The sequence below is a fragment of the Haliotis cracherodii genome, unplaced genomic scaffold (genome assembly GCF_022045235.1).
Source record: "Haliotis cracherodii isolate W230 unplaced genomic scaffold, xgHalCrac1.p SCAF_5, whole genome shotgun sequence".
Taxonomy (NCBI): Eukaryota; Metazoa; Mollusca; class Gastropoda; order Lepetellida; family Haliotidae; genus Haliotis; species Haliotis cracherodii.
Genome location: NW_027266308.1, coordinates 44045807 through 44071729, shown reverse-complemented (window position 1 = coordinate 44071729; position 25923 = coordinate 44045807). Strand labels below are relative to the sequence as shown.

General features: G+C 38.2%; 1 protein-coding gene across 1 annotated transcript; it reads right to left on the bottom strand.

Annotated features, from left to right (window-relative positions):
* Window positions 1–350: 350 nt before the first annotated feature.
* Window positions 351–25782, bottom strand: LOC139442606 (putative E3 ubiquitin-protein ligase UBR7). Its single transcript, XM_071223463.1, has 11 exons — window positions 25601–25782; window positions 24571–24704; window positions 21305–21365; window positions 20110–20205; window positions 19305–19358; window positions 16390–16495; window positions 15412–15656; window positions 13467–13595; window positions 10459–10624; window positions 4719–4780; window positions 351–2893 (listed from the first exon to the last, which is right to left on the bottom strand). Exons 1-11 carry the CDS (start codon window positions 25748–25750, stop codon window positions 2798–2800), a joined length of 1299 nt encoding a protein of 432 aa, XP_071079564.1. The 5' UTR covers window positions 25751–25782; the 3' UTR covers window positions 351–2797.
* Between the last annotated feature and the right edge of the window lie 141 nt (window positions 25783–25923).

The following is a 25923-nucleotide window of genomic DNA, read 5'->3' as shown; positions in this document are numbered from 1 at the left end:
TGATCTCAATCAGCAAGTTCAGAGACAGGCCACTCTCGTTCTACAAATATTTATGTTTTTTAAATGTTATCTGATTATGCTGTCACTCCTGTTGTATAACCCGGCCTCCCCAGTCAAGCAGTTTAAGATATTGTATGCAAATGTTTTTAGTGGTGCACACCAGTTTGAATTTGTCAAAATGTGAAAAAGCATATAGTGCATGAGAGATATTTACTCCCACTTTTCATTTCGAGATCCACCTCCCCCCCCCCCTCCCCCCAAAAAAAAAATCCAAAAAAAAAAATTCCTTACAATTAATTTGCATTGAATAACAAAAATGACAGGTAAATGTAAATTTTATTTATGTGTCACTTGCACCATCACTGAACATAAAAACACCCAACATCTGTACAAGGTGTTATAGTAACAGTAAAAAGGTCAATCATTAAAAAAACATCAACTCCATCAGTTGACAGGACTCAAACATGACGGAAATTCTCACTTATTGTCCACATTCACCCTTAAAGCTCCACTACACTTCACCCCACACAGTACTCACTGGGACAGTCACAATTAGGACAATTATTATTCAAATAACAAACAATATTGAATGAATATGAAACATTTAGCAACATTGAAGTCATGTACAGTCCAGACCAAAATTCAAGGGTCACAATAATCGATTCTGCAAAAGATAAGATCATATCAAATCTGTATGAATGAGTGAGTATGTTTTTACGCCGCTTTTAGCAATGTTCCAGCAATATCACCGAAGGGGACGCCAGAAATGAGCTTCACACATTGCACCCATGTCGGGAATCGAACCTGGGTCTTCAGCGTGACAAGCAAACGCTTTGACCACTAGCCTACCCGACCGCCCCCCAAATCTGTATGAGGGAGGGGAGGGAAGAAAAGTTTTATATGACAATACAGAGGATACCGACAGCAGTAGGACGGAATGTTGACACTGAACAGCTCATAACGAAATTGAGACAGGGTCACAGATAACATCTCCAGCAACTGTTAATCGTTTGCAACATTTGCTTCATGTAGAATATATTTCATCTTGATAATTTACACATGTAGATTTGACAAATATTGGACTGAAGTAGTAACTTCTCATAAATGCAGTGAAGTAACTTACGCCTTAATATTTCACATAATATGTAAAATGAATGTAATTTTTTTAATGTCAGAATTTTTAATATACTCTCAGGACAGGCCAATTCAGTTTGTTTCCGTATAGAAAAGCATATTGTAAATATTGTTAAAATGTGAAAGAAACTAAAATATATATAAAGAACCTTTTTATCATAAAAAAAACTAGTAAACACACGCCAAATTTATTTTTGCTTTGGCATTGTTCACAGAATATACAATACATTCAATTGGTCTTGGAATGCCTCAGTAAATGATTTTCAATTTTAAATATTTTGCAAAGTATTTTTCTTTTGATTTTATGAATTAAAAAAATATCACATGAATGATTAAATCTAAATTGTTTTGGGTCATCATCATTAAAGGTTTGGATCCAGAAAAACAAACATAAAATCTAAGGCTTGATGAGAACAAACACTTTGAATAATAGTGAACAGCTCCAAAAACAGGAACAATCAGAACCAGTCTTGCTAATTGCCAACTCTAAAAAAACAGCAGCAATAACATCTGTTGGAGGAAACTGTAACGATTAAATGCTCAACAACTTGCAGCAATGCAAACATTCAAATGAAAACATAGGCGACATATATTATTAGATTACAATAGAGATGGTGCATTGTGTACGAACTGATAAAATAATTATCATATGCACAGAAACTAAAACTTATGGTATTGCTAAATATATACTTAATAATAATATTACATATACCTTGTGAGATATTTTTTTAACTGATGCAGGCAACAAATTTATAATTTGGCCAGCTGTGTCACCTTAATAAATATAAAAAATTAAAGATAAAAATTAAAAAACCCATCATAATATGCCCTCTTATCAGATCTCTTATTATGTCAGAGTGAAGTCTGGTTTCAGTTTCAGAAAACAATGTCAGAGTGAAGTCTGGTTTCAGCTTCAGATAACAATGTCAGAGTGAAGTCTGGTTTCAGTTTCAGAAAACAATGTCAGAGTGAAGTCTGGTTTCAGTTTCAGAAAACAATGTCAGAGTGAAGTCTGGTTTCAGTTTCAGATAACAATGTCAGAGTGAAGTCTGGTTTCAGTTTCAGATAACAATGTCAGAGTGAAGTCTGGTTTCAGTTTCAGATAACAATGTCAGAGGGAAGTCTGGTTCCAGTTTCAGATAACAATGTCAGAGTGAAGTCTGGTTTCAGTTTCAGATAACAATGTCAGAGGGAACAGGTTTCCAGACTAAGGAAGCACTGTGTTTGTTTCCAAAATGGATATTCCAAAGGGTAACACTCAGTCACTAGAAGTCTCATATTTAGGGCATGGGTAAAATACTAAGATAAACACTGTAAAGTAATAGAATTTCATCCAAATGAATCATCAATTATCGTCTCCTTTAGATGTAAAACTCAAAACAGAATTCATAGTAAAATCTTAATTTTGTGTAAGTAAAATAAAAGTTTTTTTAAGGAAACCCTATGGGGGCCTCTTATGAGTGAGCAAATCTTAAAACAAATCTGTATAAGGAGCAAACTGAGTCTGACATAAAATCACAACTGAGTACAACATGGTCCAATGCACCTTCAATGTCTCCGAGGCCAAACACTGTATCTATTTCTCTTTGTTCAATGGTCTTAGCCAGTGGTCATCACATGGTCATCTTGACTTTCAGCAGAATCTAGATTGTGAAGTTGGTCTTTATTTACAATTGTACTGAAAGCCCTCCTCTGTTTTCTGCCTCTTCCTCGCTTGCATATTGGAGAAGAACTCCTTGATGTCTTCCTCTCTCACAACCTGGACAGAAAACAGAGTTAGCTCCCATTGGCTTGACGATAACCTTGATCATGCCGTGCATGTCTCCATTAAACTTGCATATACTGTAAATCGTGAAATTAATGCGTCTCCAAAAGAATGCGACCGCTGGCACCTAGCCCAAAATGCCACTCAATATGAATGCAACACCCCCTCCTTTCAAGCATGAGTGGATTTATATCTTAAGAAAATGTCCTCTGTCAGGTTTACAGGAGAATCCAAATTGCACCGCTTATTAGGGCTGAGTAGAGTAGTTCTGCTGGCTGGCTGGTATCGGCCTTTGACGCAGTCGCAAAGAACAAAGACACTGTGTTGCGTCTGCCTGGACTTGCAGGTGTGATCGGTGATGACATAAGTAAGTAGAAGTCTTGTCTTGACCCCAGAAGTGACAATTCACAGGATGTAATTAGTGTTTGAATGACATTGTTTATATACTTGTTACAAGTGCTTGTTTATATACTTCTTACAAGAGCTGCTCAATAAACAGTGATGTGGAATACATAGTTGTTTGTTTTCAGCGTATGTCTAAGTTGGTATTCCTGCTTTCCAAAATGTCTTATTGTTGATATAAATGCGATGTTTAATAATGCGAGCAAAGACCACTCGCATTTTTCGCTTTGAATTCACGCTCGCGTTAATTTCAAGATTTACAGTATACCCTTGGCCTATTCACAACTACGGCTCTGTGTTGAAGCTGTTGAATGGCATGTAGCTCGGATTGTTTGTTGTTTAACGCCACACTCCATGCAGCTAAGAACTCAAATTACTCCCATGAGCAAGAAGCATTCTGTGCCAAATAAGAGTGTGAGTATCATTTTACGCCGCTTTTAGCAATATTACAGCAATATCACGACGGGGGACACCCGAAATGGGCTTCACACATTGTACCCATGTTGGGAATCGAACCTGGGTCTTTGGCATGACGAGCGAACACTTTAACCACTAGGCCACCCGACCGCCTCTCCAAATATGAGATAGGAGCAATGGAGTTGGTGGTGACATTTCACGTTGGTCCAGGATCCTTATCATAATAGAATGGAGATACAAAAGACTGGAAAATTGAGGGATGGGTTGAAAAGTTAGGCACTGCAATAGCTAAAATAATATATATAACCACTTGAAATAATATTGCAATAGTTTAAATAAATGTCTACAATTTCCTAAGTTCACAGATTGCTTAGGAAGTTCAAGGAGATCACTTAGATTATTGTCAAACATTCAGTACCTGTAGATTATTGTCAAACATTAAATACCTGTAGATTATTGTCAAACATTCAGGTACCTGTAGATTACTGTCAAACATTAAGGTAACTATAGATATTAAGGTACCTGTATATAACTGTCAAACATTAAGGTAACTGTAGATTACTGTCAAACATAACAGTCCCTGTAGATTACTGTCAAACATTAAGGTAACCATAAATTACTGTCAAACATTAAGGTACCTGTAGATTACTGTCAAACATTAAGGTACCTGTATATTTGACCCGGACAACCTCAATCATAACCAGACTGATCCTGATTAATGTCACTTGGCACTTGATTCTTTCGGATTACTATAGTTAATTAATCATGGCAGGACAGATTAACTATAGTAATATGATCAAATCATGTGGCCCTTAACTTCTTTTGAGTAGCATATTTGTTGAACCATATCATCCATAGTATGATCTCCCACCCACTGAAGTCCCAGAAGGTAGTTTGTATCTTGTAAGTTGTTGCACTTGTGTACAGAGAGCTGATTTCATTATAACCTGAGTCTCTCAAATGAATGTGTGTCATGTATCTTGTACAATATGCAACCCACCTTTCCATTTTCAGCAAACTTCTTCAGGTAATCACTGAGCTGGGACTTCATATCATTGAAACCTGCAGCAACATAAAAAACTGTTTTAAACTGTAATTCGAATGAATGAGTGAGTCACAGATTTACCTGGGTTTATCTTTTAGCCCAGGGACTCTCAGTTCGAATTTTGTTGGGTCCAAGGCACGGACATGGGAGTCCCGACTGGCGACATGAGGCATGCTCACGTGATCATGTTGATTTCCATACATACTATTACGTCCTATCACTGCACTAGCGCGGAAGCCTTTATTCTATTATAGATAGGGATTTCAGTGCTAGACTGAATAAAATCAACAATGATTTCGAACCTTAAGTGAATTTCCAACCATAATAGAAACGTCAGTTACATTTTACATGCAATCTACAATTTGGATTAGTTTTTTAAATTCAAAGGGGACTTTTTCATACCTCAGGACTCGCAATGTAATTAAGTGCAACCATGCACAATTTGTACGAGGGTAGATGCAACATAATGACTCCAGTAAAACCCTGGTGTGTTGGTTAAAACACCACTTTGAACATTATCTCATGTTGCATGACCAGGGATAATACTCGGGGGAAAGTGGGATATTCAAACCAAAACTAGCAAGTAGCAGTGTAATGATACGCTGGGGTCGCAATACGATATGTATCCTGATACTATGGGTGCAACATGATTTGTATACAAAGACTTTTATTTGCAAAGTTGATATGCTTTCTTTTTGCAGGGGAATTACAACCCTGAATCAAGACTCATGTCATGACAACACTTTGAAACTCTTTAACGTTCTAATTATAGAGATGTTGAGAGGACATCCCTGAAGTCAATCACTAATTTACTGTTCAAAAACTAACTGACAATAACAACTAATCTGTTTTTACACAAATATTACTTGTACACGATACCGGAGTTGCAGAGTATCGTGGGTCTTGTATTGGGATAGAATACTGGATACAATCGCCACATCGTCACACCTCTACTAGTAAATATTGGTAGTTGTTAAGTAAATGCTATAGTTGTATCCTTGCATAATACTTTGAAAACTCATATTCGATGTTCTGTAATATTTCGCAAAATTGCCACAAAAATCAAATTAACTTGTTCAGGAGGGATGAGATCTTCAAACACAACAATATCGTTGTACAGGTTACGAATCTCATTCAAATGTGCTTGGAGATGGACTTGAGCACAATGAATTTTTTTAAGGGTAAAAATATCACTCATACTAATTGCTTGTCTCGTCTCATAACAAAAAGGTAGTGGAAATTTCCTGTGCTGTATTCCTGAAGAACAGAAAAAATATCTCACCCAAACGCACCCCTGCAACACGCAGTTGCACCGGAACCACGTCACCACACCGGCTCACTTGTCACTCTCCATTTTCCTACTTCTATATGTCCGAAAAAGCACATCAGGGGCAGCAGGGACAGGTGGGGGATGCTTCAGCGTATGAGTCAGGAAAAGTACAAATGACAATCTTACCCTAAAAAAAATCATATTTCATCTCACCATACTAATTGATAAAATCACACAGTTGGCGGTGAGTCTCCCCTCTATGTGTGATGCTGACATGATCTGTTCTGATGTTAAAAAGACATTGGGAACATGGTCAGACATTCTTGTAGGCTCCTATTTCTTTAGAGGGGTACCACCTCCTCTTTAGAGAATAGGGAGTAAATGTACGCTTTATGTGGATTTGATAAAGCGGGCATAGAATAACATTCCAGCTTGCTTTATAACAATGACAGTGTTAAGAGAAGGGTGTAATCTTGACACAACATTTATCACTCATGAGCTGAATTACATAGTAATACAGGGGAACATGGATTCTCAGCCGGTGGTTATGGGACAGCAACCTGAAGTCAATGAGTCATGTGATTATGGGTGAACGTACATCTTTAGCCTATCTCTGGTTGGTATTGTTAGTTGATGTGGTACTACAAGGGGTCCAAATTGATGAATACCAGAGACATCTTTTGTGACAATATCTCTGGGTTAATGGTTCGCTAAAATGAAGTCAGATCTCCAGAAACCCCCCATGATGGTCAGCGTGGTGCAGTCCCCGTGTGGGGCTAGAGTAGATGCTATCGCCCTGACTTTCGCATGGGTTGGACGCTGAATGTGGGTTCAACCCTGCTTCCCTGTAGGCCCGAGTACAGTGGTTGTTCTGGAGACTTCTGAAGAAACATTCCTCGATAAAGGAATAAATAGTCTTAAAATACTTGTCTATCGAAGGTAGATGCATAGAGCCCTAACTGGGCAAAGGGATAAGTCCTTGGGTTCCTTTGAATCAAGAATGGTTGTTCAGGTAACTGATTTCAGCGATGAAGTCCCATCTCAAGCCGATGCATGTTCACCACTCTCGAATCATAATTCGTAATTTTTCGTAACATGTTCCATGTGTAAGCTCGAAGAGATCCTGTCTTGGATGAACTTGTTTTGAATTTGGATGATGAAGCAGATTTGGCCAGTTGGGGAACTATTGCGACGAGGTACGGGAACCACGTTCTCGCCGGCCAAAAGGGAGCAACCAAGAGCAGGTTCAGGTTCTTCGTATGCATGATCTTCTGTAAAACCAGAAGTATCAGTGCTGGTAGTGGGAACACTTACGTGTCCAGTCCCTCCCACAATATTGCGAGTCGTCGTTGGACCAAGCCAGAGGGTCTGCTACTGAGGACACTTAAGCTGCTGTCTGTCTGTTGGATTCTGGTGGCAAATAGGTCAACCGATGGGCAACCTTCCTCCCTTGTTGCCAGTTGAAATGCTTATGGGTGTAGCATCCACTCTGTTGGTAACGGTATTGATGGCATCTGTGAACACATGGATGCTCCTGGAATGTGTCTTGCTTTGACCCATAGATTCCATTTTTCCGATGGCAAAGGGCTAACTGACTATAAAAGTCATGTTTTCCACCCAAGCCGAATTAGGTTGGAATTTCCAGGCTCAATCGTAGTGCCACATTACCGGTTATGTACCTTCAATGTCCAACCTATTGACCAATCAGTTTCCACCTCTCATATCACTTGCATTTGATTCAATAAAAATGGCGGCACCAAGTCTCCACGATCTGATCATAAAAACATAAAAATATTTGCAAAATATCTGTTGACGCCCAGTTGTCAGTACACATGCTTTGCAAATCCTGCAGTTGACCGAAATCTGCATGCTGAAATCCATGTTGTTTACCAATTGAATGTATAATTTGTTACACGATTTTGAATGGACTATCCATGGACTCGGTCCAGCCAAAATGTAACTCCAGGAATCCAGCCTAGTCTGGCAAAGGCGGAAACTTGACTTTTATAGTCAGTTCACCCCTTATCCCGGGAAGATGGTAGATTCAGACTGTCAGTTAGTTTATACAGCTGAAAGGATAACCTCAGAAGGGACTGTTGATCAGGTCGTGCCTTGGCAGTTTATGTAGAAGGCCACAGTTGAGTTGTCTGTTCTTGTGGTTTATGTGGAAGAGGTATTCTTGTACCTACCATAGTCCTGATGCAACCTCTGAGTTGAGGTGGGCGCCCCATCCTTGTAGTGAGGCGTCTACAAATAGGTGTTGATTGTATTCCTGCTCGTTCAAATATGTTCCTCAGCAGACATTCGATTTGATGTCAAAGTCAAGATTCTGGAAGGTCCAAGAACAGCTATAGGAATTATTAGATTGAACTCAGATGAAGCCTGTCCCGTATGTCAAAGCTTGAGCGGTAGTGATCAGACCTAAGGTCACTTTCCGTTGGTTGAATGAAATCTGTTTGTAAATAGCTACTGGAAGATAGCTTTGGATTTAGATCCACCGATCCTCTGGCACTTGAATAAGATTCCGTGTCGTAATGAATCTGATCTCCATGACCTGGTTGAAGGTCGGATTTCTGATTGCCGGCTCGCTTGAGTGAGAGATATTTTTGTGTTCTTGGGGAACACAGCACAGGAAGTTTCCACTATCTTTTGGGAATGAAAAGAGATAAGCAATTACTGTATACAGTGTTTGAAATTGGCACTAGTCCTGTAGTTCTTGCCAAACTGTCCAATAGTTAGGGCATCATAAGGACTAGTATAAATTTGCCATTTTCAAGGGTTTTGCTATATGTTATCATTATAAGGACTAGTGGACTAAAAATGGTAGTTTCTAATGGTGCGTATATCACCATGAATGAGGCAAGTTTTTTGCACCTAGAATTAGGGGGATTTCAAGGGGGGTTGCATTATGCACAGTGTAGAAGAGTTGGGATGTTTTTTCCCCCCAACACAACATGCACAAAGACATTACCATGAGCACATAACACCAGATATACCAGGTCAACAAATCCATGCTAAAGTAATGCAAATTAATCTTGTATTTTCACTGTCATAGTATTCTTTGTATATCCGGACTTATGTTTGTAACCTATTTTATTAGGTTTATTCAAAATTTCATTTAATATTGTTTACATTTGTTTTGTGAATCGTGTGTGACGTGATCGGTAGATAGTACAACTCCTCGTTATTTACAGCAACCAGTCAGATTACCGCTATTGATGCCTTGAGACAAACTTTAGATGACAGACAATAGATATACCGTATTCGACGTAATAAGCGTCCAGGGCGCCTTCAAAATTAGAAATAGGGGGCTTTTATTAGAATAATATTTTATTGAATGAAAAAAAACAGAGTTAAAAGATAAATTTCATTGTTTATGCGGACAGCCTGAAATGTTTATGTACCACAGATATATTTTTCCAGAATTTAATTGCCCATAATTAAGGGTGCATATAACACACAAGTGCGTATTATACGCGAATATATAAATCTTGTGTACATTGATTAATCGGAAGAGGTGCTAATTAGGATTGCTCACTGGCCAATATATTAGCAAATATCGCCATGGGCGCTTATTACGTCGAATACGGTATATACATGCCACACTTTGAGTCATTGAAAGTCATATTTCTTGTAGTTTGACTATCATATGTCAACATAAAGTTTTCGCGATCGCAAGTGTGGGAGCATCAACGGTGATCAGCTGCACCAAAGGTTATTATTTTATTTCAAACATCCATAGTAATGCATCGAGATTACCTTATTGGTGGTGTCCAAGTAGCCAGATTGTCAGCACTTCACCTCCAGTGTACTTATTCAATCCTCTCTGATTAATCTCATTGGCTTCATCATTATATTGTTATCTTTGTACATTAAGCCTATCCGAGCAGCTTTTGTCATTATATTTTTATCCTTGCACATTAATCCTGTCATTGGCTTTGTTACTGTACATTCATCCCACCTTGTGTTGTGGAAACATATCATGGCTCTATATTAACTGTATGCACTTTCTAAGCATGAAGGAGCAAGAAGTTGCTCTGAAACGTTGTGACAAAGAATAAAAGAAGTTGCCATCCATAAAAAGTGTCAGGTATTCATGTTCTCCCTACTTTTAAATGCCCATCAAAGACTTTAACGCATGAATAGTTCTCTGGAGAACCTAAGTTTGAAACAAAGGGATAAAAAGGAAGGAATTGCTCTTGTTCCCAAAAACATAATGATGCATGCACAGAAATCTGAAAAAAAATGACTTCATTGGCATGAATTTTATATGACACATTTGAAAGTTACTTAAATCTGATCTCAAAGTTGAAAATTTAAAAGGCTGATGTGTCAAACACTTCATCGTGGACTTGTTCGTTACAGTGTCACAGCATTCAGCTGAAGGTCCCATAATGCAGCAGACCATCAGCTCCAGATCCTCACCTTGGATTAGCTCCACCTGCTGTATCCGGTTCATCTGGGACAGAGCACTGACTTCCTTGTCGTGCTGCGACACTGGCACCTGGTTCTGACGTCCACGCTCCTCATAGGACTGTACAGTGTCATGGTCGTCAGTCAGAAACAGGATCCCTTTGTCCTTGTACATTGTCTGGGGAAGGCAGGGATGTGGAAAATGTAGTGGAAAAATAATAACGGTATGACAATCAGGGAAGACACAATCCTATCCAACTAGTCCACAGCTTTAGGCTTATGTAAAATAACTAGATTTTGGGAGAAAATGATTTGTCCTTCTAGAAATATAGCAGGTTAGATATATAGCAGGTTAATGGTTGTGTCTAACCCAGGAGAATGTTCATATGAACCAAATAAGGCATGTTTGTTTGTTGTTTAACGCCGCACTCAGCAATATTCCAGCTATATGATGGCGGTCTGTAAATAATCGAAGCTGGACCAGACAATCCAGTGATTGACATCATGAGTATCGATCCACAAAATTTGGATACGATGACATGCATCAACCAAGTCAGCGAGCCTGACCACCCGATCCCGTAAGTTGCCTCTTACGATGTCGTGAAATGCCAAGGTATTACGCAATGCACAAATGTAGAGAATGGAGGCAGAAAAAATATATACTGTGTCCCGACACCCGAGGGAGGCATGATAATATTCACTGAAGCTACATCACATCAAGAGCAGTTATTAGTATCTGTTATTTTATCCACAATCATGACCAGTGTCCACATCATCACTGATTCATTCCAGGCTCAATAGTAATTATCTGAACGTACAGTCCACTACACCATTCCATAGCTTTGCAGGACCCCCATATTGTCTGTAAGGACTCTTAAAATGAATTATTGGGAGTTCCCTGACCACCACTCTTGTTAATCAAGGTAATACCCGGAATGCCATAACATTGTGTCTCTAATTTGCCTAAGAAGCCTGGACAGGATCCAGGATTTTAAAAAGTGTGCATGTGCACTTTCCACAAGATTTGCTTTTCACCAGACAGGAGACAAGTGGCCATAGCTGCTTCCTAATCTTGCAGTCTCAAAGCATCTCTGGGGTAGAAACAGGATTTCTTGTCCAGAAAATACTAATTTTAACCAGCACAAATTATGATAGATATAGACACAATGTTTAAAAAAGAAGAACTAACTTGTGGCCAGAATCAATTATGAGCAACATTGGTGCCAAGACCATCATTTCTGATACCTGACCCATCCTTGTCACAAGTAGGTCACTTGCCTAATGAATATTTACATCCATTTGCAGCTATTATTGTTCTTAGGTAAACATACATCACACGTTATTTCTGGTTTCCCAACTGCCCAAATCAAGAGTCCTGACCCTGAACCAGTTTTCTCATCTTCCTCAAGCGGCACCATGTTTATTGTCACCATGCTGGTATTGTTCACAATTTACGCCACTAGTGAAAATTTGTTGCGCTCAACTATAGATAAACCAGTCATTATCTTCATGTGAGAGCAGGATTTAACTGACATACTCATGGATTTATCTAGGACATTAAACTACGGGCCCCCGGCAGGTAAATTTTGGGGAAATCAATATTGATTTTTCATAAAGTTGAATTGTGTTTTGTGTTTTGAGATTGGAATGAAATAATATAAATCTAAGAGTTAAAACCTCTTCCTATTTATTGGTCTGGTTATCAGGGAAATACGGGTTATATAACAAAGTGTACAACTTTTATGGATAATATCTGGCAAGCTAGAGTGAAGAGGGGTAACATATTCAACGTAATAAGCGCCCAGGACGCTCTCAAAATTAGAAATAGGGGGCTCTTATTAGAATATTAATTTCTGTGGAAAAAAACGTTAAAGGATACATTTTGTGGTTTATGCTGACAGCCTGAAATGTTTATATAGATACAGATATATTTTTCCATTTTAATTGCCCATGATTAAGGATGCATATAACACACAAGTGTGTATTATATACGAATAAATAAGACTTGTTTACATTGATCAATCAGAAGGGGTGCTAATTGGAATTTTCAATAGCCAATATATTAGCAAATATTGCCGTGGGAGCTTATTACGTCGAATACGGTATATATGCATGATATGCTGTGTTAAGCAGATTAACATTAAGAACAGGTAGTAGATAACAAATTGAACACAGATGATTGGCTGATCCAGATGTACAGTAGGTTGAGGGGGTTTGGTTTGGTTTGGTTTGTGCAGAGAGGCAATAAGTGGCTTATTTACAAATTGGGCATATGGATTGCTCATCTACACCACAATAACCATTCACTTTTCTATGATTAAATAATTCATAAATGACCAACAATTATTAATCAAACATTTATTATTATAATCAATTCACATTTATTATTATTAAAGAGAATGTGAAAATCCTTGAACCAGTATTCTACAAGTTCTATTTACACTCAAGACTTACAATGCACAGATATAGTTCCAAATGATTTAAGTGTGCTTCAATTCTTTACTTCAATCTATCTCATTAATAATAATTAACAAATAATAATAATACTCCAAGGGAATGAATCCGGCAGCTAGATCTAGTTAGTTTATATAAACAGTATGTAACATAAAAACCAACATTAGTTCTCATTTTCGAACAGGCAAACTTAGAAATTTATATAAAACGTCCCACAGAAAGACTTACCTACCCTAATTAGGATGGGTGGAAATATGTGTGTCTGTATGTGTGTCTGTGTGTGTGTGTGTGCATGTGTCTGTGTGTGTGTGTGTGCGTGCGTGCATGTGTGTGCATGTGTCTGTGTGCGTGTGTCCATGTGTGTGTGTGTGTGTGTGCATGTGTCTGTGTTCTAGTGTGTGCATGTGTGTGTGTGCGCGTGTGTGTGTGTGCATGTGTGTGTGTGCAAGTGTGTGTGTGTGTGCATGCATGTGTGTGTGTTCTAGTGTGTGCATGTGTGTGTGTGTGCATGTGTGTGTGTGTGCATGTGTGTGTGCATCTGTGTGTGTGTGCAAGTGTAGCCTTACCATGCATTCCACACACTGACAGAGTTTCTTCCTCCACCCTTCTGGCAAGAAGATGGCTTCTTCTTTCACTTCATACTTGCGGGACTTGAGATCCTTCAGAAGACAGGTGTCTACAGACGGCTGTTGTCGCTGTTGGAAAGCATCACATGAAACTGTACACATCACAGATATAAATGTTTCTTCAGATTTTATAATTCCATTTCTAGGACAATTGTTTCAATTGCTTGTTATTAGTGAGTGAGTGAGTATGGTTTAAGCAATATTCAAGCAATATCACGGCGGGGGACACCACAAATGGGCTTCAAACATTGTACCCATGTCGGGAATCTAACCGGGTTCTTTGGCGTGACGAGCGAACGCTTTAACCACTAGGATACCCAACCGCCCCTGCTTGCTACTAAATCAGATCTTTTTCAGGACAAAACAACCAGCATTCTAATGAACAGGCATTTCAAAACAATAACCTGAGATCTTATGGTAATAGATGATACTATTTGCGCATTTGTTTCTTGTTTACTCAGCAATATTCCAGCTGTATGACGGCAGCCTTCAACTAGCCAGGTGGGGACCAAACAAACCAGTAAATGATATTGTGAGCAACGATCCACATCATTGAGGTACAATTTCACGCCATCAACCAAGTCACCAAGCCTGACCACCCAATCCGTTAAATCACCTCTTTTAGGAGCATAGGTTGCATGGGACCTATTCTAACCCGGAATCCCCAAGGGTTAATAGATCCACTAACCCTAAAAATTGAAAAGATGAAAAATATATATTCTCCACAAAACAAAGGTGCATCAACTATAACAAAACGCTATACAGAAAGAACCATGAGTCTGAAGACATGACACTTTTTTAAGGCTAACAACTTGTTTATTCTTTGTAAGAATGGTTCAGGGCTACTTCATAAGGTGAATACTGAGTAAGCTTGCTTACTTACTTACTTACTTACTTACTTACTTACTTACTTACTTACTTACTATTGGAGATTTATTTAACTTGCGCTTTCCGACATATTGCATATTTCTGACACGGGCTCGCCAGGCCATTTAGTGAGACTGCCAAGGAGGGTATGTCCGAAAGGTGAGGCAACCCGAGGGGCGTTAGGGTTGCTTATTTTCACTTTTGAGAAATTTGGAATTTGGAAACTTGCAATAGCCAGGGGACTAAGGGGGTGTGTGGTTGTGTGGTTTTTGGATTTGTGTTTGATAAGTTTTGATTAGCAGTGGTTTAATTTTTGTAGGTGATTATATGCGTCCTGGAGGTTCAGTTTGAATGAGGTGATGAGTAACCATATTGAGTTCATGTAAATATACATCCCATGTTTATATGTTTATACAAGGTACATTAATCTTACCTTGAGTAAACATAAACATATCAGCATGTGTACTGTAAATCAGGAAAATTTTGTGCCATGAAATTATTGCTAGTGGCTAACACTAACCTTAGCTGTGTCTGGAAAGTTTTGCGATGCCCTGTTGAGGTGAACAAATATCAAAGATATATTTCCATGTGGTATATTTCATAAATAGGAAGCATCAGTCAGTGTTTTTTAATCTATAGATGAATGTTTTTGTAGTTGACAATGGATGTTTCCAGATTTACAGCATTAACTTAATACGCTTGTAGTGTGCTCAGTATTCACCTGATGAAAGGGCAAGAAGTAGCTCTCTATCGAAAGAAAACAAGAGTCATCAGAAAAATGAAATATGCCCCCGGCAGTTGTCTGTAAAGTAACCACAAGTAAATGTGCAATTCTGTATGTAATGAGTCAAGAGTTTAATGTTCTTGAAGAAGCATACATAAAAAAATTTATCCATGAAAAAGTGTCATGTATTCATGTTCTTAACCTTCACAGCACACTTATTCAGATAACTATTTCAAGAGCAAAACCCCATCACACATGAAATAAAAGTTTGGCCTTTGAATGACTTGACCTTACCCCGTCTGAGGTTGTTGCAACTTGAGACCGTGGTGGATACTTCTTAACAAGTGCCTCAAACCTCGGGTCATTACTGGACCAGTCAGGGTCGTCGCTGTTGCCCGAGAGGTTGCCCAAGCTGATGTTGGATGCGCTTGCGTCAAGGCTGCTGGTGCCAGCGCTCATGCTGTAACTAGCCTGGTCGGAACTATCACTGGCCACCACATCAACTTCAGTGTTCCTTTCCTCCTCCTTCAATACAGTGGCTGGAATTTGGGTTTTTTCCTTGTTCAAACTGGTATGTAATATGTAACCAAATAAACAGTTGTGTACCATCAACCTGGGAAAGGGCCTCCCTACATAGACAAGCATACAATGCCGCCATGACCATAACCGTATAGCAGTGTGCATGTAAAGGGAAGTAACTGCATGCTATATTGGATCGCAATGTTTATAAGTATAAGGATTTTTAATTTCTTTTTTGAAAAAGGAAATAAAAACGAACGTGCGACAGACTTTATGATGATGCGGGCGGTGCCTGAGAACCAAGACTATTATTTTTTTAGCCATTACGTGTCCCGAGTAGATAAGGACACAACTCTGTACAATGAATTGCAGCGCTTCAGATGACTGTGCCACCTGTGATCTCTCTAGAGGTCAGAGAAGTCAAAGGCAGTACCTTGGTCAAAAATCAATATTTACAATAAGAAAACATACTATTTGTTATCCTGTACAGCACATACTTGATGCACATCATATATCTAAATAATAGAGTGAGTGAGTGGGTGAGTATGGTTTAACGCTACTTTTAGCAATATTCCAGCAATATCATGGCGGGGGAAACAAAAATGGGCTTCACACAGTGTACCCATGTCGGGAATGGAACCCCGGTCTTCGGCGTGACGAGAGACGCTTGAACCACTAGGACACCCGACCTCCCCTCAAAATGATAGAACAAATGGATGAAGAATGGGCAAATATTGTTTGTACTGTGGTTACCTTGAGACGTTAGTGTGTAAGCCCAGAGGAAGTCATGTCTCTTCATACAATCCGCGCACACCACCTCGCTGTACTCCTGGTTGTCAGGAACAACTGTGCCCAGATGCTGAAACAAAACACAGTACTGGCCAATCAGGAGGGTTGTCAGAGTGATTCACATTGGCAGCATAATGACACGAATAAATACATGAAACTCTAACACTGCACACTCAACTTTGGTGTCGGCGACCATCATCACCACCATCATGCCTGAACAAGTCAACAAGTTGCAGACACCGCTGGATGCATGTGTTTATACACAAGTGAGTTTGGTTTACCACCGCTTTGAGTGAGTTTGGTTTACCACCGCTTTGAGTGAGTTTGGTTAACCACCACTTTGAGTGAGTTTGGTTTAACACCGCTTTGAGTGAGTTTGGTTCAACACCGCTTTGAGTGAGTTTGGTTCAACACCGCTTTAAGCGAGTTTGGTTTAACACCGCTTTGAGTGAGTTTGGTTCAACACCGCTTTAAGCGAGTTTGGTTTAACACCGCTTTGAGTGAGTTTGGTTTAACACCGCTTTGAGTGAGTTTGGTTTAACACCGCTTTGAGTGAGTTTGGTTTAACACTGCTTTAAGCAAGTTTGGTTTAACACCGCTTTGAGTGAGCTTGGTTCAACACTGCTTTGAGCGAGTTTGGTTTAACACCGCTTTGAGTGAGTTTGGTTTAACACCGCTTTGAGTGAGTTTGGTTTAACACCGCACTGAACATTATTTCAGTTATATCAATGCATGTCAGCTTCATGTGGGAGGAAAACCTGAAGTGATGCAGGTCCCAAGACATTTACCAGTTGGAAAGGGTCTGTGCTGACAAAAGCTCCAGTCCATGTAGCCCTAAAGAGTCAAATTAGTCATTTCAAAGAGAACCATCCACTGGTATCAAAAACAATATGCCAACCACATATTCCTAGGTTTGGTTCATTATGGAATATAAACAAAAATATTAAATCTAGTCATGCAGATCCATTTATTCTTATGTTGTGGTTTATTGTATTTATCGCATTTATTGTTTCAATAAACTGTGTGTGTTGTTTTCTAAATGATGACAACGTCTGTTTGTCATTTAAGTTCAAATCATAACTACAAACAGGATCCATACTGAACCAAACATTCATAATATAGATTACCAGTGTAAACAATCTCCTTTCTCAAACATTCACACAGAGTTATGTACAAAACATAAAAAGGTTACCAGTTTGTTGCCAAGGATTTGACCAGATATGTTTGAAGGTTATTTCATTTCAGGCATCAAAGTTGAAAAGTTTAGACAGTTTATTTCTCGCCACTGCTAAACAAAGATCTGAGGACATCCCATTAGGGGTCACGTCAGAACAACCTTTCTTCCGACCAATCAGAGCATCGCTTACCAAATCATGAAAGTGACAGACGGAATGTGATTTCTAAGCATGCAACCACGTAAACTTGGACACAGGGTATTCCACACGATAGTTACGGGCTTAACGACTGAATCCATACAACCTATACCATCTATTAGCCATTCCAGAATGTTCTTTTGCTCAGGTTTCAAATTTTTAATCCAGAATTTGTCAAAATATGATTCAAAGCGTAGTCGCCAATTTAAAATGAGTGGCGTACAGCACGAGAAATCTGCCTTCTGATTGGCTAATGTCGACTTCTTGTCAGTTTGTTTGTTTGTTGTTTAACGCTGAGTTCAGCAATATTCCAGATATATGAGGGCAGTCTGTAAATAATCGAGTCTGGACCAGACAACCCAGTGATTGACATCATGAGCATTCATCCATGTAATTGGGATACGATGACATGCATCAACCAAGTCAGCGATTCTGACCACCCGATCCCGTTAGCCGCCTCATACGACAAGCATAGTCACCTTTTATAGTAAGCATAGGTTGCTGAAGACCTATTTGAGATGGCCGATATCTCAAAATGATGTCATTGTGGTTTGGTTCAATATGGCTTCATGGTATTCATTAATTACCAGTAAAATTATGCCTGGGCCGGTAATTCATGTGACTGGCAAGTAAATTACATTAAAAATCTTTGCTGTTGAAGAAATTATTGGTGGTAATAAGTAAAGATTATTTTTCCAACAAAGTCAGCTTGTCTTCCCTATTATCTATTATCAGTGCAAGGAAATAACATTTCACTTTGCTTTGAGATTAAATATCTATTTGTAGCGACGTAATCTCGAACCAAATTTGAATATTCCGGAGAAAAGAACACGAAATATTAACTGAACTTTGTGTGAATGACATGTAGATCTGACTAAGTTACTGCAGATATGACATCATTGAATTTGTCAGCCATGAACATACACTGCATTGAAAACAAGGTTGAAAGAATTGAAAACCAAATAATTTTCATACATTTTCCTATTTGTTCATTTGTTTATTTGACTGACCGTTTCAAAAGCCAGCCGGAACACTGCTACATGTTTTTTCAGTTATGGAAACATTAACACTTAAAAAATATTGGTTAGCCAATCAAATGCCACGGAATCACTTGCAATTTGACCTTGCGCACTATCAGACACACACACTCTGCTGTTATCTCAAAGTGTGTACAGGGTTAGAAACTAACAGTTTTCGTCCACTGGTCCTTATTATGATAACATATAGCAAAACCCTTAACAAGGGCAAATTTCTACTAGTCCTTATGATAACTTTACCATTGGGCAGTTTGGCAAGGACTATAGGACTTAAGCCAATTTCTAACGCTGGTGTACAGGGTGGATTGTGACATGACATACTGGTGATCCAACATCCAACATAAATAGCATACTGATATCTGTATTGGACTTGTATTGATTTTTACAAACATGTCTGGCCAATCAGATGGCTAGGCTTTAATAAAGGTAATGATTATCAGTTATTATTTACCCCTACTCTCTGACTTACCCGTCCGTGGTGCCAGTCCTCACATATCACACACTGGATCATCTCATCGTCAACCTGGGGACAGAAAACGTCGAGTTACTCAGCTTGGTTCAATGACGCTTTGAACAGAATCAGTTTAATGGGAATGAAAACCTGAAGTGATGCACATTAAATTTCTGTCATTGCTGAATGGTCTCTAACCTGAAAAATCCAGATAAGCTTTTGGTGTTGTGGGTATTTAACCCATGCATTTTAAAATCATTGGGTATCAGTAATTCTATCTGGGTATTCAAATTTCTGTTACCCACTAGTTTTTACACGTGGGTATTTAAGTTAAATATTTAAAAACACTATTCATCTAGTCCCTGCAAACTGGTGTTGTGTGGGTTCAAGAGCTTCAAAAGACTAAAAAATACCACGATACTTCCACAAGAAAGTGTGATGGCAAATGATCATGATGTAACTGTCATCGTTGAGTTTGGCAAGGTTGACGGAATGCCCGTTTATAATTTTCAAAATAAGTTGCTGATTTGCTAATCAAATATGCAGGGTTACTTCACAATATTTGATGATACACACAAGTTTTATTTTTGTAGTGTATCTGTAATGTTCGTTGCGTATTTGATACGCTTGGATTTTATTTTACTGCATATTTCTGCATTTCTGATGCGTATTTTACGCAGATACGCAGCTTATCTGGAGCTCTGAGATATAGTCCAGGTGATGGATTCATGGTTCAAAAGTTAATACTTGTTAGTTATATGAAATTTTATTGTCGAATTACTATCAGTTCAGTGAATTTATCAGGCTCCTGGAGCATGCTTACCTCATCGTCAGGGTCAGGGTAGGGTCGACTACAAATGCAGTACAAGCCACTGAAGTTATGGTTGTACTTATTGGATGGGTTAACAGCATCTTTATCCTAAACAACAAAAACAAATAATACACTTACTGGGGTAAGCAATGTTGCAGTGTGATATCATTCATAGATACCTTAACAATCTCTTTTGCGACCAAGTTCTCTCAAAATGAACAAAAACAGGCAGTTCTGAATAGAGAATAATAGGAGGCTGTTATGTTGGGAATATTTTACATTCTGGTGTATCAAATGAGTCTTTCAGTCAAAGATTTAAGAATATGTTTTAACATTTTCTTAAATTAACTCTCCTTAGTGCTGAAATAAATAAAAAAACCAAACAAGCCCACAGGGCTAGTAGAATTGTTTTTCTGCTATCCCTGCAAAGATTACTCATAAGATAAAAAGACTTTCAAATTTTTGTCTCTAATGACTCGAAAGATTGTGCAAAATGTCTACTCTAGTGCTGTGGTCTGACAAGTGGAATTGAGAGGATGATATATAATTTAATTGCATGTGTAAAACAACTAACTGGTCTTACGGACTGGTAGAATTATGACCATTAGCCTCGGACCTACAGGCAAGTGTCAATTTCCATCCCTGTAAATTTACCATGTGTTTACCTTTGACAATATTTACTAGGGGTTAAGGTCTGATTTAAAAGAAAAACAACCAAGGGCTTTTCAGAATTTACAGCTGACCTATACAATTCTCAAACCACTCAATCAATTACATACCCCAACCGAAGGCCTCACTGTGACAGTATGCTCATTTGATATTATGATGCGTTAAAGAAGGATCAGAATCCACGGTACAGGAATCCATTTCCAAATTAGACATTGTCAATTAATCTTTAACCTCAGCAAACAGACTGACTCAAACTTGCTATGACTGGCAATTGTCCTGATCCTAGATACCTTCTGTTGTCTCTGGTTCCATGTCAGACACTTGAGGCTAGTTTGCAAATCAAACCCTGATCAGAAAAGTACAGAAGTAAGAATACGGCTAGTAAATACTACTGAAATAATGCCTTTGAACATGTCAAAAGGTCACGTTACGAAAGACTGATGCTTACAAGTTATATTCTTAGCTCTACTGGTTCACAGAACTATTCAACTGACAAATGAATGCCATAAATACTACAAGAAAAACAATAAACACTCACAGGATACTGTTTGCACTTTAAGTTGGGAAATCTTGAATTTCCACAATCACAGCGAAAAAATCTGGAAAAAAAAACCAAACAGATGATTGTATCACTGCATGAACGACTCCTTTATTCACATGGTGGAATATATGTTGTCCTAATACCACAGTCTGAATATTTCAGCTATATTGCATCATCCTGTAAATAACCGAGTCTCATATTATGAACACACAAATACAATGACATGCAATCGTAAAAGTCACCGAGCCTGACATCCAATCCATCCGCCACTTCTCTATGACAAGCACAGACGTCTTGGGACAAATTCTAACTGGGAATGCCTATGGAGTCATTTACATCAAGAGTCAAGATAAAAAATATGTACCGGTAGATAAATAGCAGCAATAATTAATTCAGACTTCATTTGCATATCTAATCAAATCAAGCAAGCAATACTGGAATAATTTCTAAAATAAGATAATACCTATACAAAGAGTATCTGTAAGAGCTGGTGAGTGAGGGACTTGGGACCCCTTTCTAAGTTTTCCAGTTATATCACAGTGTGTCAGCTTAATGTGGGAGAAAGGCTCGAAGTGATGCAGGTCTCAGACGTTTACCACTTAGGTGAAACCCACCAGCACGGGTATGGTGCTGACAAGCCTAGAAACAAATAATGGGAACAACCACAGGAACAATAGACATTATTGTTAATAATTCTAAGAATACTACCTCTATTACATCATTGCCATAAATCCTGTATTTTGGCTACAATCACACAAAAATTATCTTTCTTCACTGTCAATCAGTTTTATTCAGTACTTAAAAGGCCACAGGCCTATAGTACAATGCATATTTACATGTAGGTGACGTGGTGGTTAACTAACAATTCCGTTTCTATGTGACATCTCGCGATAAACATATGTTGACAGGTTACATAACATAGTATCATTAGATTAAGTTAAAAGATCTACAAACTTATGGACATTCGGGTGTACAGAGTAGAAAGATGGCAAATATTGATCACGTAAATGTTTGTAAGCTTGACATACCAGGAGAAAGTGAAACTATTAGTGTGCTTATATCTACCAGTCTCTATATACAGGTTGTGAGAGGAACATCTAAATCATGCTAGTGCAATTCTAAATTTTTTAAACTCAAGTTTACAGAGGGACGCCTCAATTTCAATATTACTTTTCATGATTCTATAATATAAACATTTATTTGATTTAGACATAAATTCTAACCATTTTTGCAATTACATGTCTTTTAGTCTCTGGTCGAAGGACATTAAAAAGAGCGGTTCTGATTCTACACACTGATTATACCACACATAATTAAAACCTGTAATATATGATAATTCTTTTACGTTTGTTACCCAATTTCGTTTTCCAATACTGTCGTAGAGTTTTAGCATATCATAGCACTTCCTAGGGTTTCTATCATTAGTCATGTTTATCAAGCTATCAAGTATTTATCACTGTCAACTACACATGACTTGTTGTCAAGCCAATAGGACCACCAATCACCATCCAGCTTGCTGAGGCAGGAAAACCTCACTTCTTTCCCAAACGACTATCATCTATCTGTTGAAAATTATGAAGATAAGTTTTGTGTGACTGCAGCCAAAATGATGTAATAGAGGTAGTATTCTTAGAATTATTAACAATAATGTCTATTGTTCCTGTGATTGTGGATTTGGTTCCCAAAGATGTAACAGAGGCAGAGGATTTGTAACAATTACTGGTTTCTGGCGTGCCCAAGGGATGCATCTGCACAGTGAACGTTCGACTGGGACACCCGTGCCCCGTTAATAAGAAAAAGCTACATTGGTGTTATTGGATTACATGATTAAATTAAGAAGTCAGTGTTAAAAATAAAGAATGAAAGTCCATATGCTTTTCATACGGCTCCTTGTCATTATCCTAATGAATCTTGGTTGGGATACCCAGATTTAAATACAGCAGTACCATAGTGCTTGACAGCATCAGTCTCATTAAAATCAGACATTTTACTCTGATATGATACATCTTTCCATGAAGATCTGAGGACACCCCCATAGAGTTTGTGTCAGGTAAACCCTGAAAAACTTTGACTGCCCAATCTAAGATCAAATGTCAGCTTTCATTTTGGCATCATTTCTTTACCACTGTGATTTGGAAGTTTTGATCTTAACAAAAGAAAACCCACACGGAAAAAGTATTCCTTTCATGGATGTAGATGCCATGGCTATTGGAAACAACAAGATGTATATATATTGACAACAAAATAATAGCATAGCTTTTATTTTTTGCATTTGGAACTTGTGATCATACTTGTTTTCAGGATACAGACATCAGATATGCAACTACTTAGCTGAATAGAAAGTTCCCCTGACTTGAAATCCTATAGAGGTGTCCTCACATAGTCACGAAGAGAGGATTATAAGATCAGATTTTGAGCACCAGCAGAATGAGATTATCCAGCATATAATCATGTTATTTCTGCTTCAAGCGAAAAACAAATATTATGACCCACAGGTAACATATCTGCAAGTGAAGCAGTTACCGGTATTTTACAAACGTCATCGACCGAACGTCAGCCGTTCTTAACTCTTTAGGATAGCAAACAGAACTTATCAGGGACTTTCATTGTGAGTGAGTGAGTTGGATTTAATGCCGCTTTGAACAGTATTCCAGTTATATCACGGCGTGTCAGCTTAATGTGGGGAGAAAGCCCGAAGTCATGCAGGTCTCAGATGTTTACCACTTTGGTGAAACCCATGAGCACGGGTATGGTGCTGAAGTGCCCAAGGGACGCAACTCTGTGGCGCCTTAGACAACTGGGCCCCCCATACCCCCAGGGATTTTCATAACAAATAGACACTAGCCAGCAAAGAACAGAATCATGTAGCAAAATTTGAATAACCCTATCCAAAAGTGCCAAGCATATTGCAGTTGTGAGATATTGCACGATATGCATCAATTGACATATTCACAGTGCACTTACCACGTTTAGAAATTATTTACAGGACATATTTCCAAAGGTATGAAAAGAAGTAACTAGTCAACATAATTTGTTTACTGTTGATTGCTACGAAGACAAATAATCTATTGGAAAAAATGGTAAACTAGTTTCAGCAGCCTTACATTTAACCAAAAGTTTTGTAAAGGTAGTTTTTAGTACGGGCATGATCTCTATTTATTTCAGTAGCTGTCTTGTCAAGTCAAAATATACAAGCCGTGCCAGGATTAAATTTCCCTGGCATTTGTCTTAGTTTGTCAAAATATTTGTCCAGGCTTGCTTACCTCTTGGTATAAAGCTCAATGAGGTCATGCCCTTCATGACATTCGTAACTACATGCAAGACACACTCCAGCAGGCTCCGCCCCTTCTGCTTTACATGTGCTGCAGGAATACAATGCCTGACGATTAATGTAGCCCTGAAATGAAAAGACATTTTTTTAGCACATGCATTTACTTAAATATTATTTAAATACTAAATTACCAAGAGAGGTGTATGTATAAGAAGATACATGAAGTGAGCTGCATTCATAGCAATCTATTAAAGCTGTTCATTAGAATGTATTGCTATTCTTACATCATGTACAAAATTACGCTGATATTTATATTTGGTAACAAATTTTGGGGGATAAGATTTACCTCTAGGTTAAATTCATTTGGCCCCTTGGAAACCCAAAATATAACATTCATAGAACTGAAAGTCATTTCATAATATATACAATAAGTTGTAATAATTCCCAACTACAGTTCATCATGTATAAAGTGGGAAATAGTTGGTGATTAAGTTAAACAGTTCTGATACCATAAGTAAATCTAAATAATCAGCTGCCAATCATCAAATAGTGGTTCATCTAACACAACCAGATTTTGGGATTATAAAATGCTGTCCTTCAAAATTTGCACTATGCTTTTGACTAACAAAATAATGTTTGTGTTCAACCCTGCACATAAAGTCAAAGAATGCTGAAGATGGTTTAGCCATGAATATGTCATGACATTTTAGATAGTCAGCAAGCTGTATGGGCATAATACTTTGATGTTATGAATATTTTATGAATTCCGTTTTGCTCCGTCTTTTTTTTCACTTTTTCAATGTTTACAGAATACATATTTGAAAGAAGCGAACCGTGGAGATCAAGACTTTATTTTCAGTAGCTCTTCTTGATGCCAATGATGGGGCTGCTGTGTTCTCATTTTGCTCAACACTACGTTTAAAATAATCATGTTCACCTAGCTAACATACCAGTACCAACAATGAAATGACAAACTTATTTTTCAAGTATACTGGCAAAATAAAAAAACAACTAAATGTTACCCTCGGATAAGTGCAATTTTTATCATCGCTATCTCCTAGAACGGCGTTGGCATCCGCCTCAAGTCGTTCTTCTTCCTCTAGAATTTCAACCATGGATACACCAGTGTCTTCGGCATCTGCCTTTCCACTTGATTCTGGTGTTTCTGACATTTTGTCTGCTGAAAGCAAAATTTGTGTTTACTTGCAACAGGAAACACAGGGGAGCATTCATGTAATTGTACGACCTTTAATTTCAATAAAAGAACTTGAATATGTCATAGACATAGATCTACAAAGAAAATTGTGAAAAGAACAGTTATTAATATAAACTGTGTGAAATGTAT